Source organism: Crinia signifera, chromosome 2, assembly GCF_055691185.1.
Source record: "Crinia signifera chromosome 2, ASM5569118v1, whole genome shotgun sequence".
Classification (NCBI taxonomy): Eukaryota; Metazoa; Chordata; class Amphibia; order Anura; family Myobatrachidae; genus Crinia; species Crinia signifera.
In genome coordinates this window covers 189435144-189455576 of record NC_139218.1, presented here as the reverse complement: position 1 = coordinate 189455576, position 20433 = coordinate 189435144, and the positions used below count along the sequence as shown (strand labels likewise).

The 20433-nt window shown below is 43.1% G+C and overlaps 1 protein-coding gene across 4 annotated transcripts in view; it reads right to left on the bottom strand.

Annotated features, from left to right (window-relative positions):
• EYA3 (EYA transcriptional coactivator and phosphatase 3) overlaps positions 1 to 20433 on the bottom strand; it is a 95808-nt gene that overhangs the window by 62228 nt on the left and 13147 nt on the right. For all 4 annotated transcript variants that reach the window (XM_083173419.1, XM_083173418.1, XM_083173420.1 and 1 more), the window contains exon 2: positions 2690 to 2781. In XM_083173419.1, the coding sequence (XP_083029545.1) occupies positions 2690 to 2722 (33 nt within the window). In that variant the 5' untranslated portion in view covers positions 2723 to 2781. The remainder of the gene's footprint in view (positions 1 to 2689; positions 2782 to 20433) is intronic.

Sequence of the window (20433 nt, the reverse complement as noted above, 5' to 3'; positions counted from 1 at the left end):
GTAGGTAACTCAGTAGAAGAGAACCTAGAGTGATCCACTGACAGTATGTGACCTCTGAGGTAAAAACCTCACTTAGAAGTAAAGTGGACAGTTTGAGAAAAAAACTGACAGAGGAAAAAGAAGTGCTAGCACAAAGTCACATACACACTATAGCAATATAGATAATCTAACACACCCTATATCAACCACAGTACTCTATAGAGCAAAAGGGGGAATGAGGGTGGCTGTGAAAAGCACTACTTAGCCTGTAGCCGGTTTCACAGGGGAGAGAGATGTGCCCGACCTCTGGAGACCTGCGTGCTGCTGTAATGGCGCTGGTCCAAGAGAGGGGGGGCGGGCACAAACAGTTTCAGCTAATGGACGGCAGACCTCGAGGAGATTGGCGCCAAAGCTGGGGGAGGGACTGCAGGCCAAGCGCCACCTCCCCTTGCTGGACTTCCCCCACCGGAGCATAAGAGCTACTTAAAAATGGGTCCCCCCCCAGGCCCAGCCTGCTGCTCTGTCCCCGGTGGTCTAGTGGGATCCCTGGCCGAAGCGAGTGCCCACGCCAGCCACCGCGGGCGTCTCCCAGCGCGCCGCGGCAGGACAGCGATTTGTGCTTCCTTAGGAAGCCTTACCTGCTCCTGGTCCGGCCACGCTGTCAGGAGAGCGACGTCCGGCGGTGCTAGGCGCTGACGTCGCCTCCGCCGTCTGCCTCAAGATGTTCTGAGGAGGTCGGCGCCGGGAGGAGTGAAGGAGACGCTCACTCCGCTGTCAATCACTGACGGCGGGGAGCGTCTCTGCCGCGAGGCGGCTTCTGCCGCCGTAGCGACTGTTTTAAAAATAAAAAATAAAAAAATAAAAAAGCTTCTTCTGGAATCACCTCAAAGAGGTGATTCCTGCTGATTACAGGTGCGTCTGCTTCCTGCAGGCACCAACTAAAAACTGGCGGCAGTAGCCTGGAGGCGGGGCTGTAGGGGAGAGGGCCCGGGCATGCTGGGTAAAACCTTTAAGAGCTTCGCTGATTGGTGCCTCGGACCCCCTGGATCCGCCTACAACCCCGATGTCCCCTGTGGGACCCATGGACCCTGACAAGGAAAACAGGAACTAATGATACCAATCCAGGAAAGAAGATGAGCTGGATTCTGGGATCTAGGGAAAAACATTTTTATGGGATATTGGGATCGAAATGTGCATGCATATTTTGACCTTTTTGCTGCTGGGGACAGCTCAGGTGCTGACCGGCAACCAGGTTGTGCTGCTGCGTAGCATGATGTTAAAGGTCATGTTGCTCAACCACGCACCTGCCCGCCTCCTCTTAACTTTTTTCATTGCCAAGATCTGTGAGATGTGCAAAATATCTGCTAAAAAAAACAGCTAACAGGATCCTTAGGAGTGCTGAAATTAACACGTTGGTATGTTTAGAGAAAGAAAAGAAAAATTAATACAGTTAGCTCAACAACACAGAAAAGCCTGGGCAGCCACGGTAAAGAAAAAACACTGCACCGAATACAGCCAAGTACACGCCACTCTGAAGGAAGTAGTGATATTACCCAAAACTACCATAAAGAGAAGACTTCACAAAAGTCAACAGAATGTGGACCACAAGGTACAAACCATTCATAATAATAAAAAAGGCCAGATTAGACTGTGGGGAAAAAAGTATGGCTTGGAATGGTTTTATAAAAACATGGTGGAGGCAGTGTGATGGCATGGTTCCGAATGGCACTGGGTCACTAGTCTTTATTGAGGATGTGACAGAAAACGGAAACAGCCAGATGATTTCTGAATTGAATTCTGCAAAGTTAATTGGACAACGCTTCATAGTACTGATGGTCCATGAGCCAAAACATACTAGGAAAGCTACCAAGGAGTTTTTTTGTTTTTTTTTAAACACTCAGGGCCAGATTCTCTAAGCTTCAAAAGTGATAAAATGGAGAGTGATAAACAACCAGCCAATCAGCTCCTGCCTGAAATTTTTCAAACACAGGCTGTGTTTGAAAAATGGAAGGAGCTGGCTGGCTGTTTATCACTCTCCATTTTATCACTTTTGAAGCTTAGAGAATTTGGTCCTCAATGTGGAAAGACCTGAACAACCAAAAACTGAAGACAGATGCCAAGAAGGACTGACAAAGCAGAACAAAGGAAGAAATCCAGTATTTGGTGATGTTCATGGGTTCCAGGTGTCAGGCTATCATTGCCTGCACAGGATTCGACACAGTATTAAAAATTAACATTCATAATTATGTTCATTTGTCCATTAACTTAAGCCCCCGAAAACCGGTAATGGTGTATAAAAATGGTTTTGATTCCTAAACATTTCCATACAATATTTCAACCCCTTTAATTAAAGATGAAAGTCTGCACTTTAACTGCATCTGCCTTGCTTAATTTCAAATAAATTGCAGTTGCTTGAAGAGCCCATATTAGTCAAAATGGTACTTCTATGTTAGTTGGGCGCCCACTATAGTTAGTACGCTCATACCCCCACTATCCATGTCGGCATGAAGTTGATTTTATATAGTGGGTCGAGGGGACGCGTAAAACTAAGGAAATAGCTTAGTGGGTGCCCAACATACATAAGTACCATAAAAATAAATAAATAATACATTAGATATTATATATCATATCGAAGTGTGTTTTTACATAAACTAACTGTATGTTCTTTACTGATCACAAAAATCACGTAGGAAAGCTTAGAGAAATTTACCGGTTGTTCTGCCATATCCTGTCCATTCTCCATGACTGAAGTCTGCCTTACGTCAAGGTACAGTAAGTGGTGACAATCTGCTTGGCAGTTTTCTGTGAAGAAAAGGTAGACGAGAAAAGTCTGTTATTTAAAAGAACTGTGTAACACTGTATTTTTGTCTCTTTGAAATATCAGTGACGACCTATTCATTCCCGGCCGGTACTCGCGACTGCAGACTCAGCTTTTTGAAAAGCTGAATCTGCATTTGCTGAAACTGCTGAATTTTTGCAAATTAGAAGCTGTTAACACCTAAAAAAGACATGGATTTGCCGATCTACTTTTCCAACTTTCAGATAGTTTCCAAAAGTCAGAAGAAATTGTAAAACATTGAAAAGATCTAATGTGAAATCGATATCCATATGTGAAAACGGATGACATATCCAACTTTCAGAAATATCGTCAGGTTGTTTCTGGAGTGGCTTTATGAGTATTTACATCAGCTAGGGAGCACAAGAAGTTTATACTGCATAAGCATTTAAATACTACACACAAATACTGTACATATTTATTATGTTGCAGTGCAGGTAGTCCCTGGCTTATGTATACCATTTTTATTTTCTTCAAGTACGCCATTTGCCCGGTCTGCCTAAGCTAATGATCTACTTTGGGAACATACCACTGACTACTGAACACTGGGTCTGGCCAAAAGTAAAGGCCTACAAGATTGGGTCTAAACAACTGTAGTAATAAAAACAAATTAAAAATGTATAATTAAGATGTGCAAGAACTGATTTTCCCTTTTTAATTATTTGTGACATAACTTATTAGGTTGTAATGGGATATACAATGTCCATCAGTAATATCAGTTGGGGATTTGGAAAAAAGCACATCAGCTAGTTAATAACAAAACAATTAAATGGAACACTGCAAATGAGCACACATCACCATAACACAGCTTCACTTTATCCAAGCAGTTTGATAAAAATCTGACCTGCTCCATAATCCACACATTTATATAACATTCATAAAACAAACTAAGAAGAAGAAAAAAACACCTCTGAACACAAGTAGGACAAGACTGAAGTTTACACAGGCTAAAATCCAGCAATGGTTGTCCTAATATGAGCTCTGGTTTACGGCTTTCTTATTTACAAGGGCTAATTATGGTAAATTAGATTGGAAGTGGTATGTGTTAAAATGTCTAAATTAAGGCCCCCAAAGTGAATGCAAGATTGAATAACTGCCGTATATTCAGAGACATGCTGGTATAACCCTCAGATATGAATTATTGCTAGGAGGACGAAACAGACCAGGAGTGGGTGGGCTATGCAGTCAGTGGCAGGTATTCAATGCTGTCTGTGAGTGGTGACAGCGAGCAGGGCTTCCTGCTCGCTGTCACCACTCACCCTGACAGTATTCAACACACCCTCCGCATACGCCAATTCCCCCTCGCTCCGTTTTTTGAGCGAAGGAGAATTGGCGGATGCGGCTCCAGAAGCAGCGAGACTCGCGGCTAAAAACAGCGAGTTTTCTGCAGTAGCCGCGGGTCTCACTGTTTTGGGGAATTCTCGCTGTCCTGTGACGGCGAGGATTTCCCCAGAACGTTGAATAGAGTGAGCGGCCGGCGCGGGGGTTAAATCGCGAGGATCGCTGGTTTTCTGCAATCCTCGCTGTTTAACCCCCTCGCCGGCCGCTCACTGCAGCGTTGAATACCCCCCAAAGTGTGAATAAATGCTTCTGGGGTCATAATCAGTAATCCAATACATTAAGTGGAATTATGTTTGAGGATGTCATTTAAGTGAACATTTACATAGATTGAAATCAATGAAATTATAAAACAAGCTATAAATGCTATATAGACAAACCTGGGTGGGTTTGTCCTGCCTCAGGAAAACCCACTACTCAAGGGGTTAATGCAGTGGTTCCCAAACTGTGTGCTGTGGCTCCCTGGGGTGCCTCGGGACACTTGAGGGGTGTTCCAGGTTGGTGGTCCAGGACCAATTCAAATGATTTATGATCAATTATTTATGCCAATCATAAAATATGTGTCCAATCAGAAGTAACTTAACCTAAGAAGCACATATAAACACAATATACTGTACTTATATATGAACAAAGAGGGTACAGAGTGCGCTTATGATATACTAATATGCATATCATATAAAACATTTATTTATTTATAACAGGTTTTACCTTTATAATATTTTGTATACAAAAGATAAAAACAAACAAATACAATTCAGTTCATACCCTGTATGTGGTTCATTCACAGCATGTGAACAAAACATATGAATTTGGTCCAACGTGTTTCGTCAACTAGGTGACTTTATCAGGGGCGAATAGTAGTTTGAAAATGAATGATACTAGTAAGATGTCAATATGGATATAACCATAAGGGTAGGTGGGAGCATCTCCTTCTTAGGAGTTAGTTATACTAGAATCCGATACGAAATTCAAAACAGATCGATGACCATCAAAACAGTGAATTCCTTCATGCAATCAGGAACAGATTAAACAGCCCAGCAGTAGGTTCTTAAAGGTTCAGACAACCACAAGAGATTAATGGTCCCAGGTAGGTGTGTTAGCTCTGAAGTCCAAAGCTGGAATCCAGCTTTGATGACAAAAAGCACAAAAACACATTTTCCCAGCACACCAGGGGGCATTTGCAATAAGATTTGAAAAACCACAAGGCAGTAAGAAATTCAGAGATTTTAGCTATGGCGTCCATTGATACCAATTCGATATTGAAGGCTGCCGGGATCTAGCGGGTTGCCAGAACAGGGGGGGGGGGGGGGGGGATGCTGCATTAAGTATCATGAAACTGCCTTCGATCTTCCAGATCAAAGCAGAAATAGACTTGGCTTTCAATCCCGGTGCCGCAGGGTCGGGCATCGGAATTGAATCTGGATCTAAGGCAGTTAACACTGCTCAATTTGATTTTGCTTCTAGAGGGAGGCTAAATTTTTTTATGTGAGCCTTAGGCTGGTTTCACACACTCCGGCTGCTGCCGGACGGTGAAATCCCGCACGGCCAGGGAGCCGTGCCGCACTCAGCAGATTACAATGGTGGGGATGGCCACAGCCCGGCAGCCGTCCCTTCCAGTGATGGGGTCCGGCTGCAGCCGTGCGGCCGGGCCGTGGCCGTCCCGTGTGAATGGACACAATAGTGTCCATTCACAACTAATGTGTGCGGCACGGCTCCCTGGCCGTGCGGGATTTCACCGTCCGGCAGCAGCCGGAGTGTGTGAAACCAGCCTAAGGCTCACATAAAAATATAAATAAACTTATTCAGTTCACCAGGAATCACCATAGATCCTCCCTGTAGCACTACAGGGACCAGCATTCATCACACTCCTATTACAACAATATATAAGTGACTGCAAAATGGGGCACCTCCAGGGGTGATGAACAAGATCAGATGCCTCATGAATGGTACTAGAGACCTATTATCTGTTCCCACACTGAAGTATAGCACATTATGTCAGCTAATTAACAGACACTGCATGTAATGTACTTTGTAGGTTCTGTACCTGAACACAGCCACATTGGGGGCAGACAAGTTTGTATAAGGCAGTCAAGTACTGAAATAATTCTAAACAGTACAATGCCAAACCAAAATATCAGTTATACAAATAAGCAGCAATTGTATCTTTATCAGTGCCTCATAAGGAACTGTAAGCATATTTAAGGAACCAGAATAAATTTAACAGTGCAGACTTATGCCAGGTACACTTCCATAGTCTAATCAATTTTGACTTCAGGAAAACACTACCCTACATCGCTGATCCAGCAGACATGCAGGGAATTTAAACAGCTCAGTACTTTAAATATATCGGGAAGATGCTCGGGAGCCTGCTTTCTCAAAATATAAAAGTTTGAAGAATACAGGTGGTGCAGCTATTTAGGACACACCGCTAGCCAACTTAATATATAGGCCAATTTCATTTAATTCCTTTTACTGAGAACCAAACAGAAGGCTCTATCCATGTATCTGCCAAGGACAGATGTAGACTGTGTGTGTGACTTAGCAACGGAATGGTTTCTACAGTGACCCAGGCAAAGATTAGCTTCCTTTTATTATAAATTAAAAAAAATGGATTACTCTGAGGGAAGGAAGATAACTTGATAAGCAATAACACAAACCTGGAAACATAATGCAGACATATTTATATTTCAACTACTTCTATTTACAATTATTGTATGCTATCACCTGTATAAAAGAAAACAAAACAGGTATCAACATGATCCCTGTATTAAATAGGTACTTGCCATCCTCCTGGATACACCTGAAAGCGTGGCATATCAGCCTGATTCACAAGTTTACTAGCTAGAATGAGAAATGGTAGTCATAAAATAGAATGACAACACAACTCGCATCATAGCGGTGCAGTCACCAGTGTGATAGTGTTTCAAGACATCACACTGCAAAATGGTGGAACATGATGAACAAATTTATGCTTGTTGCCAGAGGGGACATAGTAAAAATGCTTAAAAGCCAAACACATTATACTGACCACAATTGAGCCACTCAAAATTCCAACTTCTATATTAGAAACAAAAAAGAAACATTAGAAACAAAAGTAAATATTCCAGAGTAAATATCCATTTAACCCCTTCCTGACACAGCCAGTTTTTGCCTTCCTGACAGAGCCCTTTTTTTCAAATCTGACATGTATCACTTAAGTGGGGATAACTTTTTTTGCTTTTACTTATCCCAGTGATTTTGAGATTGTTTTCTCGTGACACATTGTACTTCAAATTAGTGGTACATTTGGGTCGATACAGTCTGTTTTTTTGTGAAAAATACCAAAATGTCGTAAAAAAATGGAAAATTTAGCAATTTGCAAAATGTTAAATTTTCTGCTTGTGAGACAAATAATCATACCACTCAAAATAGTTAATAACTAACATAGACCATATGTCTACTTTATGTTTCCATCATTATTTCAACTTCCTTTTAATTTTTTTGGACACTAGGAGGCTTACAATATGAATAGCAAATTCTCAAGAAAATTTCAAACACTGATTTTTTTAGGGACCAGTTCAGTTCTGATGTGACTGAGGGACTTGTATGTGAGACACCCCCATAAATGATGCCATTTCAAAAACTGCACCCCTCACAGTATTCAAAACAGCATTTTGGAAGTTTGTTAACCCTTTAGGTGTTTCACAGGAATTAAAACAAAGTGTAGGTGAAATTTCAAAATTTCATTTTTTTTGCAGATTTGCAATTTTAATACATTTTTCTAAGGAACACAGTAGATTTTACTAGAGAAATGTGACTAAAAATTGATTCCCCCAATTCTTTTGTTTTCATAAATATCCTATATGTGGCCCTAGTGTGCACGTTGACCAAACCACAGGCTTCATAATAGAAGGAGCACCTACTTGATTTTGGAGCCTCCTTTTTATGAGATTATTTTTTAGGCACCATGTAGGTTTCTAGGCACCATAAGATGCTAAAATTTAGGAACCCCCCCACAAGTGACCCCATTTTGCAAACTACACCCCTCAGGGAATTCATCTAGGGGTATAGTGTACATTTCAAACCCCCAGGGGTTTCACCAATTGTGGTACAACTGGGCAGTGAAAATGAAAAATTAAATTTTTACACAACAATGCAGTTCTGGCTCAAAATTTTTCATTTTCAGAAGGTATGAAGGAGAAAAAGCACCCCAAAATCTGTGCCCCAATTTCTCCCGAGTACGGCAATGCCTCATGTGTGACCAAAAAGTGGCAGGACTCAGAAGGGAAGGAGTGATATTTGGATTTTGCAGCACAGATTCTGGTGGAATGTTGGTGGGTGCTATGTCGCATTAGCAAGACCCCCAAAGCACCAATACAGTGGAACCCCCCCACAAGTGACCCCATTTTGCAAACTACACCCCTCAGGGAATTCATCTAGGGGTATAGTGTACATTTCAAACCCCCAGGGGTTTCACCAATTTTGATACAACTGGGCAGTGAAAATAAAAAATTAAATTTTTACACAACAATGCAGTTCTGGCTCAAAATTTTTCATTTTCAGAACGTATGAAGGAGAAAAAGCACCCCAAAATCTGTGCCCCAATTTCTCCCGAGTATGGCAATGCCTCATATGTGACCAAAAAATACCAGTTGGGTGCATGGCAGGACTCAGAAGGGAAGGAGTGATTTTTGGATTTTGCAGCACAGATTCTGGTGGAATGAATGGTGGGTGCTATGTGGCATTAGCAAGACCCCCAAAGCACGGTGAAATGATGAACCTAATAATCCATAGATGTGTGGTATATTTTAAAACACTCCTTTATACATAGGCCGGGTTTGTCGGGGCAAGTTTCACAGTGGAAAATAGTTTCCTTTCTTATTCCCTTTTTATAGCAAACTTTGCTCCTTTTTTGTGTCCTGCCCTTTCTTGCAGTGGAGGGGATTTCGTTAGGAAAATGCTGCCCTGGTACAATACGGGGGCCAGTACTAGAAGTACTGGGGCCCTCTGCCTGCTGGTTCCCAAATATTAGGCCCTTTATGACTTACTCTTGAAAGTGCATAAATGTCCCCCTCTGGCTGGTAGAACGGAATAGCACGTAAGCGTTATACAGTGCCATCTGGATGATATACACGGCCAGCTTCTTGTACCAGATTTTTGTTTTCCGCAGGGCACTGTACGGCTTCAGTACCTGATCTGAAAGATCCACTCCGCCCATGTACCTATTGTAATCTAGGATACAATTAGGTTTTGAGGTGTGGGTACTGGTACCCGTACAGGGATGGAGGTGGTACGGTCTCCGTGAATTGTTGTCAGTATAAGGACATCCCTCTTGTCCTTATATTTGACCAACAACATATTTTCGGTGCATATTCCCCTGCTTTCACCCCTTCTCATTACTTGGGCAATGTGCGTTTTTGGGAGGCCTCTTTGGTTCTTACGCACAGTACCGCAAGCTGCTGTACCTCTTGAACCAAGGGCCTTAAACAGGGGGATGCTAGTGTAAAAGTTATCCACATAGAGGTGATAACCTTTATCCAGGAAGGGGTGCACTAAATCCCAGACAATTTTTCCACTAACACCTACGAGGGAGGGGGGGCATTCTGGCGGTTCAATTCTTGAATCCTTCCCTTCATATACCCTAAACCTGTGGGTGTACCCTGAGGTGCTTTCACACAGCTTATACATTTTTATGCCATACCTTACCCTCTTACTGGGAAGGTACTGGCGGAATTTAACCCTTCCTTTAAAATGTATAAGGGACTCGTCAATACAAATAAATTTTTCAGGGATGTACATCTCTGCAAATTTGGCACTGAAATGATCAATGACCGGCCTGACTTTGAATAGCCGGTCAAAGGTGGGATCATCTCTGGGTGGGCACAGTGTATTATCGGTGTAATGTAAAAATTTAAGGATTATCTCAAAACGAGCCCGAGTCATGGCCATACGGTAAAATGGGGTGCTGTACAGAACATCTGTACTCCAATATTGCCTAATTTCTGGCTTTTTTACTATGCCCATATGTAACACCAGACCCCAAAACGTCATCATCTCTACTGCATCTACAGGGGTCCATCTAGCAAATGATGACGTGGGGTTTTGAGCAATAAACTGCTGGGCATATAAATTACTTTGGTCCACCATTAAATTTATAAAATCATCAGAGAAAAATAATTTGAAAGTCAATTTCTCTGAGACCTGCTGAATCAAATTGGATTCCTGGGATGGCCAAAAACTCAGGAACCTGGGGCTCAAAATTGTCTGGTGGTGGGGTCCATACGGGATCAATCATTTGGGGGGGGGGGGTCTAAGCTGCTCTACGGGGGCGTCTTTGAGGGGGTCCCTCATCAGCAGAGGAGGAAGAGGAGCTTAAGGCGAATCCTTCAAATTCCCCGCTTGCATCACTGGCTGTGTCAGAGTCAGAGGCAAGCATGGCATATGCCTCCTCCGCTGAATACATTCTTCTGGATGACTGGGATGACATTTGGGATGCCATTTTTATTTTTGTGTTTCTGTAAGTGTAATGTTTCAACACGTGTATAGTGTAGGGGGGGTACAAACTTTATTTCAACACGGGGGGGTATGTAGTGTGTATGTAGTGCAGAAAAAAAAAATACTTTATACAGGAATTTGATCCCAATAAAAAAAAAAAAAAAAATTGAAGGGGTTAAAAAAAAAAAAAAAAAAAAAAAAGGTCCTGCGCCAAAAATTGAGCACAGATGTTGGTCAGTAACGTCCGTCACTGAACAGCGCTCAAAGGCAACAGGACACCCACAAAAACAACGTGGGTGTAAAAACAAAAAAAAAAAACAATTTTAAAAAAACTGCAGAAAAAAAATGATCTCAACCTGTGCCAAAAATGCTGTTCAGTGATTGTACGTCACTGATCAGCGCTCAGCGGCCACAGGACACCCACACAAGCAACGTGGGTGTAAAAACAAAACCCCACTGCACTCTCCAAAAAAAAAAAAACTGCAGATCAGTGATGCACCACTGATTAGCAGTGAGGGGCAGCAGACACACAACCTGACAGGGTATGGGTATGGGTATGTATATATATATATATATATATATATATATATATATATATATATATATATATATATATATATATATATATATATATATATATATATATATATAAAAAAAAACCTGGACCCCCAAAAAGTTGCTGATTAATTAATTTAAACTGACCAGCACAAAAGGGGGGGCAGCAGGGGGGGCAGCAGTCAGTTGCACACGCAGCACAACCTTTGGTGCAACTGACAGGTATATATATTAAAAAAAAAACCCTGGACCCCCAAAAAGTTGCTGATCAGTTAATCAGCACAATCAGCACAAAAGGGGGGGCAGCAGTCAGTTGCACAGGCAGCACAACCTTTGCTGCAACTGACAGGTATATATATAAAAAAAAAACCTCTGCACCCCCAAAAAGTTGCTGATCACCTCAGATATAGTGATCAGCACAAAAGGGGGTGCAGCAGACACAAAATATATCACTCTCTGTCCCTCTCTCTCACGATCTGTGACTCTATGACACTGCAGCAGCAGCAGCACACACAGAAGTCACAAGATCCAGCTGCTGGCAGCACGCTACCAGCGGTGAACAGGTAAGTTTCAGGCAAGGATCAGGTAAGTTTCAGGCAAGGATCAGGTATGTATCACGACAGATTGGCACGGTGACCGCTCTGCACGCAATTCCAGACCGGAATGGCGTCTGCAGCGCAGTCACCGTTAGTTTAAATCACGCGCCTTGGCTGTGATTGGTCCGTGGGTCCCACGGACCAATCACAGCCTTGGGGGCAGGTGGGGTGAGGTGTCGTCGTCACCGATGACCCCCTCATGCCCCCCGACGCCCGGCGGTGATTGACACCTGTGTTACCGAGCGTCTGATTCGCCGGTAACACAGGAAAACGCTGTGAATGGCTGTTCACACTGAACAGCCAATCACAGCGATCGCCGACGGGGGGGCGGCATCGCAGGGACAGCAGACATCGTCCCTCTGTCCCCGCGTCTATAGACGCGGGGACAGTTTAAAGTCATGACGTATATATACGTCATGTGTCAGGAAGTACATCCCGGCCATGACGTATATATACGTCAAATGTCGGGAAGGGGTTAAGGAAAAAAGTGGTGTACTCGAGATGGGATACTCCGAGTAGGAACAGGTGCCCTGTGGGGTGTGGTGCCAAGCTGCTCCTGCTTGAGGGATGTCAACCCTCTAATGGATATGAAGGAAGGAAAAAAAGAGGTGGAGCGCTGGAAAAGGATCAATTAGATATTACAAAATTGATTTATTAAGAAAAAGTTTAAAATTATTTGTAAATAATAAAAAAACATCAATGACAATATATATGCATGTATAAAAAGTTTTAGGACAAAGAAGGGTTATACTTATGTCTCTGTGATGCTGCTGTTAATGTCCCAAAGGGATGAGGGACTCCTTGATCCAATGGATATGTGCCCTGTGAGAATAATGAAGGAGGCAATATGCCGTCCTGGATTGCAAAAGATGACGCTGGAGGATGGTCTGATTCCCAAATGGATATGGGGTCCTCACTATGTTGCGAAATTTGTAATCCACAGTGGGTTGGCTCACGCTGGAGGATGATCTGATTCCTGAATGTAGGAAAAGTCCTCACGATGTATGCGGAACTTGTGGTCCACAGTGGATGAAGGTAGAAGTCCCAAGTGGGGGGGGGAGAGGCAATCCGGAGTTGGAGGCAATGTGGGGGGATTCCAGGGGTGGGCAAGGAGTATATAGCAGCAATAAACAGAGGTACCATACCTTTGATAAAGTCGTAAGGCCACGACAAAACATGTTAGGCAGCACTTGCTACTTTTAACCTGGACTCTGAAGGACCTCTGTTTATTGCTGCTACATACTCCTTGTCCACTCCTGGAATCCACCCACATTGCCTCCAACTCCCGATTGCCTCCCCCCCCCCCCCCCACTTGGGACTTCTACCTTCATCCACTGTGGACCAAAAGTTCAGCATACATCGTGAGGACTTTTCCTACATTCAGGAATCAGATCATCCTCCAGTGTGAGCCAATCCACTGTGGATTACAAATTTCGCAACATAGTGAGGACCCATATCCATTTGGGAATCAGACCATCCTCCAGCGTCATCTTTTGCAATCCAGGACGGCATATTGCCTTCATTATTCTCACAGGGCACATATCCATTGGATCAAGGAGTCCCTCATCCCTTTGGGACATTAACAGCAGCATCACAGAGACATAAGTATAACCCTTCTTTGTCCTAAAACTTTTTATACATGCATATATATTGTCATTGATGTCTTTTTATTATTTACAAATAATTTTAAACTTTCTTAATAAATCAATTTTGTAATATCTAATAGATCCTTTTCCAGCGCTCCACCTCTTTTTTCCGTTCTGAAAAATATCCATTTAATACCACTTTCACACTGCCTAAACGTTTTAAAAACCGGTATATTGAAATGGTATTTAAAAACGGGTCTGAGCCTTCACATTGCAGCAGATTACTGTTTTTTTTTTTTTTTCCAATCAAATTTTTTATTAATTCCAAATTAGTGATACAAGAGTACGAATAACATTGTTCCACATGTATCATAAACCTGAATATCCAATTACAGTACAGAGCATATAAAGCAAAATGCGAATAGTAGCAACTAGACATGAAGTGTTCACGTTATATCAAACATATTAAGTGATACAGGTCCAGTGTTACAGTATGATTGTTAATTGCTCTTCTGTCGAAAACCTTCTACTAGCTATACACTACTGTTTCAACAGGAACAATAAGATATTAGGGAACTAGTTTGAATAAGGAGTTGAATAAGGTGGTGAATAAGGGGTCAATTAGAGGAGGGAAAGGTCAAGAGAAAAGGTGAGAAGGGGGGGAGGGGGGAAGCGGCGGGGGTGTGGGACCTGTCTTCGGGAGCAATTTATTACTTAACCATATGTTGTTTATATTCTCTCTCGTCCTTAAAGGTTACCCAGTTGTACCAGATAGCTGTAAATTTTTGTGGGGCGTTGTTCAGGAACGACGTTATATCTTCCATAGACATATATAGGTCTATTCTACGAAACCAATGGGCAATAGGGGGAATGGTTGTGGTCCTCCAGAAGCAAGGTATCACGGCTCTGGCAGCGTTCATCATATGACTAAGCAAAGACCTCTTGTATTTTGAGATGGGGATTTCCATAAAGTTTAACAACCAAAATTCTGGAGTGTAGGGGAGCGGTTGCCCTGTGACTTTCTCTGTAATCTCATGCACTGCCCGCCAGTATGCCTGAATTTCCCCGCAAGACCACCAGATGTGTAGTGGGGTGCCTGGCAGTTGTTCACATCTCCAGCAGAGATTAGGCAGGCTCCTATTCATCTTGTGTAGTATTGCAGGGCATCTATACCATCTTGATAAAATCTTGTATTGCGTCTCCAGCGTCTGGATTGACGATGAGGAGGCAAACACGAACCTAATTGATTGTCCCCATTGTTTTTCTGTGAATTTCCTACCCAGTTCTATCTCCCATGCTTTCGTGTAGGGGGGCAATGAGTCAGCGAGGGAACCCAGGCACACCTGGTACAGTTGCGAGATCAGGCCCCTGGGAGCCTCTTCTGAGAGCATATACCTTTCAAACATTGTGGGTTCCCAGCTATGCCTTCTCTTGGGAAGAGAAGCCAGAAAGTGTCGGACTTGGAGATAGAACCAGAAATACGTGTTGGGCATTCCCGTAGCCTGGTGTAGATCTGAAAATGAGCGCAGGCCTGAGCTCTCAACCCACCCCCCCAGGACTGTCACATCCGACGAACAGAGAGTTGGCAGATCTCGTAGGCCAAACCCCGGTTGGAATTCCGGGTTATTTATTACGGGCGTGAGTAGTGATACACCTGCATCGAAGAATTCCAAGTGTCTAAGCTTCCTCCAACATGCTTTCGTCGGACCCATGGTGGGATGGTCAGTGTGCGGAGGGTTATGGAGCCAAGGGATCACTGTAGGTGAGATTCCCACCGAGTGTCCCTCTATAGCCGGCCAGAGTTTATATTGCGTCACTCTAGACATCTCAGCTATCCTGGTTAAATGAACTGCGTAGTAATAGCTTTGGAAGTGTGGGAGTTGTAATCCTCCTTTCTCCTTACTCTGAATAAGAGTTCTCTGCGCTAGTCTAGGCCTGTGGTCTTTCCATACTAAGCTACCTGCTAGCTTTTGTAGCTCTTTAAAGAAGGAGGGGGGGACTGATATCGGGAGAGCCTGCAGTATGTATAAAAGTTTGGGAAGAAAAGTAATTTTTATTGTATTAATTCTGCCAAACCATGATAACTTCAGGGCCTTCCATTTCCCAACTAAGGCTTTTAAGGTGTTTAAAAGAGGGAGGTAATTGAGTTTGAAGAGGTCTAAGGTATTATTAGATAGGTTGATTCCTAAGTATCTGACCATCGTCGGGTGCCATTGGAATGGGAATGCCACCTTCAGAGGTTCGATTACTGAGGTGGGAGCGGATATATTTAAAGCAATTGACTTGGAGTAGTTTATTTTAAAGTTTGAAAGGAGTGAGAATTTCTCAAACTCCTCCAGAATAGATGGGAGGGAGGTAGTAGGGTTCGTTATTGTGGCCATTAAATCGTCTGCATATAAGGCTAGCTTGTGTTCCCGTTTCCCAACCTGAACTCCCCTAATATTGCTGTTTGCACGTATAGCCCTGGCCAATGCCTCCATGCATAGCACAAATATCATCGGGGACAATGGGCAACCCTGTCGTGTGCCATTTCGGATATCGAAGGGAGATGACAGTGTTCCATTTACTCGTACCCGAGCTGAAGGGGAGCTATATAGTGCCAGGATGCGGTGGAGGCATATTTGACCAAGTCCCATATGCTCTAGTAGGGTTTTCATAAACGTCCAGTCAACCCTATCAAAGGCTTTCTCCGCGTCCGTCGACAGGAGGACCAAGCGGGCATCAGTCCGTTTGGCAAAGTGAATTAGGTCTATGACCTTAGTTGTGTTATCTTTTGCCTCTCTGCCCGGGACAAAACCCACCTGGTCCCCATGTACCAGTCCGGGGAGAAGCGGGCCCAGCCTATTCGCGATGAGTTTGGCGTATAATTTTAAATCAATGTTCAAAAGAGAAATGGGTCTATAGCTTGCACATTGCGCAGGGTCCTTCCCTTCTTTTGGAATTATCGAGATGTGGGCCTCTAAAGACTGTGACGAGAATGTTCTGTCCCCTGAAACAGCATTGCAAGCCTTCAGAAGCAGGGGCATTAAGGTGGAGCGGAAGGATTTATAGTAGGTTATCGGAAAGCCATCTGGGCCCGGACTCTTCCCAGAGGGTGTGTTTGATAGTGCCTTCTCAAGCTCCTGTAATGTGAAAGGCTGTTCCAGGAGACAAAGGTCCTCCTCTCCAATCTTGGGGTATTGAACTGCCTGTAGGTAGTCTTGTATTTGTTGTCTCAACAAGGATCTATCCTTCGTGGTCGCCCCAAGTTTTAAATTATATAGTCCCGAATAGTATTCCTCAAAGGCCGTAGCTATTTGCGAAAAGGTGTGTGCATGGGTACCATCTCTTCCCTGAACAGTTCGGACATAGGTCTGTGAGCGTTGCTCCCTCAAAGCTTTTGCCAGCAAAGTGCCGGTCTTGTTTCCCCACTGATAATACCTGTGCCTGCATCTGCGCATTTCTAATTTTGTTTTGTCGGTCATTAGTTTGGCTAGCTGCAACCTCACTTCAGTTAGTTCACCGAGAGTTACAGGGGACAGGGTAGACTTATGAGTCTCCTCTAGGGCCGCGATCTGCGTAATCAACTTCGTTTTCTCAGCATCCCTCTCTCTTTTCATCTGTGTGCCTAGTTGAATGCATTTTCCCCTAAGAACACATTTGTGTGCTTCCCATACTGTTATTGGGGATACATCTTTACCTTCATTATTTGTTATATAATCTGCAATACATGTTTCCAGCTCCTGCTTATATTTAATATCTGAGAGGAGAAGTTCATTAAACCGCCACGTCCAAGGACGTGGTCGGGGCATAGAGGTGTCTAATGAAATATATACTGGTGCATGATCTGACCAGGTAATCTGGCCTATTTCGTTTTTAGAGAACCTCTGTAGGGCCTGGTGGTCTATCAAGAAATAGTCTATTCTGGAATAGGATGTGTGGGGGGCAGAGAAAAAAGTGTAGTCCCTGTCCGTGGGATGAAAGACCCGCCAGGTGTCCAGGAGTTGGTGATCATGTAGCAGCTGTTTGATTTTGCGATGGTCTCGTAATCTAGGAGTTTTGGGGATAGGGTGACAGTCGATTAGAGGGTCCGGGGCCCAATTAAAGTCTCCTCCTATTATTAAGCAGCCTTCTTTATGGGCTTCTATCAAATTAAAGATTCTGTTCATAAATTGTTTTTGTCTGGTGTTAGGGCCGTATACGTTTACTAACGTGTATCTTTGGGAGAAAATTGTGCATTTAAGAAGTTGGCACCTGCCTTCCTCTAGTGAATGGTGAGATACGTCAAGTAAATGTAGTCTGCGGGAGATTAAGAAAGAAACCCCTAATGTTTTGGCCGAGGAGCAATTGCTAGCAAAATGTAAGGGATAGTAGTAGTTGGCTAATTTGGGGGAAGCTCCCTCCTTAAAATGTGTTTCCTGCAGGAATGCTATGTCCACTCTTTTAGATCTTAAGTCTCTCAACAAAGAGGAACGTTTTTCGGGGATATTAAGCCCTTTTACATTGAATGAACAAAAAGTGAGATTTACCTTGTTATTTGAAGACATGTGTGGTGTCTTATGGGTCTTTGTGTATCGTCACCCACTGCAACATTATCTGAGCGAGAGGCGGCTGAGAGGTCCCAAAGATGGGGGGGGGGGGGGTAGAAGGACAGATGGTGGGAGGGGGGGGCCAAGAGGGAGGGTTCGGGGAGGAGAAAACATAAGTAATACAATTCAAAAGCATGACATAACTTGTCTGAATCATTTCAAAACAACAAACCGCTGTTGGGCAGAAGTCGCCTGTTGGCGTCCCTGTCCAAGAGCAATGCGGTCCACCCAGACTGGGGTCCGCACGGGTGGTCCCCACCGGGCGCGGGGTTCAAGCATAAACTATAATACTTAAAACTAATTTAGCAATTAAGATAACCTCTTGTGAAACTGCAAACATTTTCTTCAGATTAAGCCTGCGAATGTCCAACTAGCTAATCATGGACTTGTAGTGGGTCGCCGCATAGGGCTAATAAGAGTGTCCAAAGGCCTAAAGGGACCTGCCCCTAGGGGCCTGTGCCTATCCAGATTACTGTTTTAAATACCATACACATCAGTCAACCCGTTTAATTCCCTGAACATGTTTCATGGCAGAATGCATGGGACAGCCTATCACAGGTCTGTAATCTGTTGATTTGACTAAGTACCATATCAAAGCCATTCTCACTGCATAAAAAACAGCTCTGAAACGTTTTGAAATGTTATATTTAACCAGTTATACCCCTTTCTCACTGCACTTTTAAAACGGTATATTGCCGTTTTCCATTTTAAAACGTTTAAGGCTGCAGTGTGAAAGTGCCAGAGTTGATTTACCGGTTAAAGTTAACTGGTATTTCAACACGTTTAAAAAAGCAGAGTCCTTCATGTTTCAACACCATTTTTTAGGCAGTGTGAATGGCTCTATTTCTATAGCTTGAAACGTGTCCCTTGGGGGTTAAACGGGTTGAATGTGTGAATGGTATTAAATGCTTTTTAACCCCTTCCCGACGGGGCCTTTTTTGTTAACTTTTCTTTTTTTTTTCCTCCTCGCGTTCAAATAAGCGTAACTTTTTTAATTTTCCGGCTATATAGACACGAGGGCTTTTTTTTTGCGTGACAAGTTGTACTTTTTAATGGTACCATTTACTATACCGTATAATATTCTGGGGAATCAGGAAATAATTCAATGTGGGGTAAAAAGGAAAAAAAACGCAATTCCACAATTTTGCGCTGGTTACGGTTTTTTTGGAGTTCATAGTTCGTTTAAAATGATGGGTTATCTTTATTCTATGGGTCGTTACGATTCCGGTGATACCAAACTTATATAGTTTTCATTACGTTTTACCACTAAAAAAAAAAATAGAAAATTTTACGGTTTTTCTAATTTGCGTCGCGTTGCCATGTTCTGCGGCTTATAACTTTTTTATTTTTCCACCTACGGACCTGGGTGAGGGCTCATTTTTTGCGGGCTGAAGTGTACTTTTTAATTAATACCATTATGGGATATGTGCGACTTTCTGATCTCTTTTAGTTAAATTTTTTTGGGTAGGCGATGCGACCAAAAAACGTAGTTTTGGCGTTGGGAATTTTTTTCCGTTTACGCCTTTAACCGTGCGGGATAACTAATGTTATATTTTAATAGATCGGACTTTTAGGAACGCGGCGATACCAAATATGTTTATTTTTTTTATTTTTTATTTATTTTTATTTGTGAAATGGGGAAAGGGGGGTGATTTGAACTTTTAATATTTTTTTTTAAACGCCCCCCCTCCGATCAGCTATTTAAGCACTGCGGGCGCTTTGCCCGCGGTGCTTAAAGGGTTAAACGGCCACGATCGGCGAACTCGCCGCTCGTGGCCGTGAGAGCAGGTGCCTGGCTGTAATATACAGCCATTACCTGCTCTCTTTCAAGCCAGCTCACTCCGTAAGCTGGCTTGATTCCCCCGCAACCGTCGTATGACGTATATATACGTCATACGTCGGGAAGGGGTTAAAACGGTTTTTACCTGCAATGTGAAAGGTCTTAAGGTTCAGACCCATTTTAAAGTACCATTTAAGAATACTGGGTCATTACCCGTTTCTGCAATGTGAAAGCAGTATTAATGAACTCTGGTGCTTTCCCACTGCAGCCTTTAACATTTTAAAATGGAACAAAAAACGGCAATATACCGTTTAACAAGTGCGGTGTGAAAGGGGTATAAAAGTACTGGGCTGTACTCAAATGTTTTTGCACTGGCATTTGTTAGAGGTGATCCTAACAGAGATATTCAATAGTAGCTCCGTTCGGCAACATTCAGCTGCCATGCAGCAATTAAGCTCGCACATCCCCAGGGATGGCAAGCCAAAATCCATGTAAACTCACACATTTGAGTGCGCACATTCATCCACTAGGGATAGGTATGGCATGCGGTACCCCACCAACTCACACAGCGGCTGCCGGGCAGCAGGATCCCATACCATACATCGAATGCAGATATATATATATTATTATTTTTTTCTCCCCCATTTAGGAGTTGATCTTTTGTTCGAAAATTTTTAAATACATTTTATCATGCCTCATTAGCATTAGGAATTAACTGTGT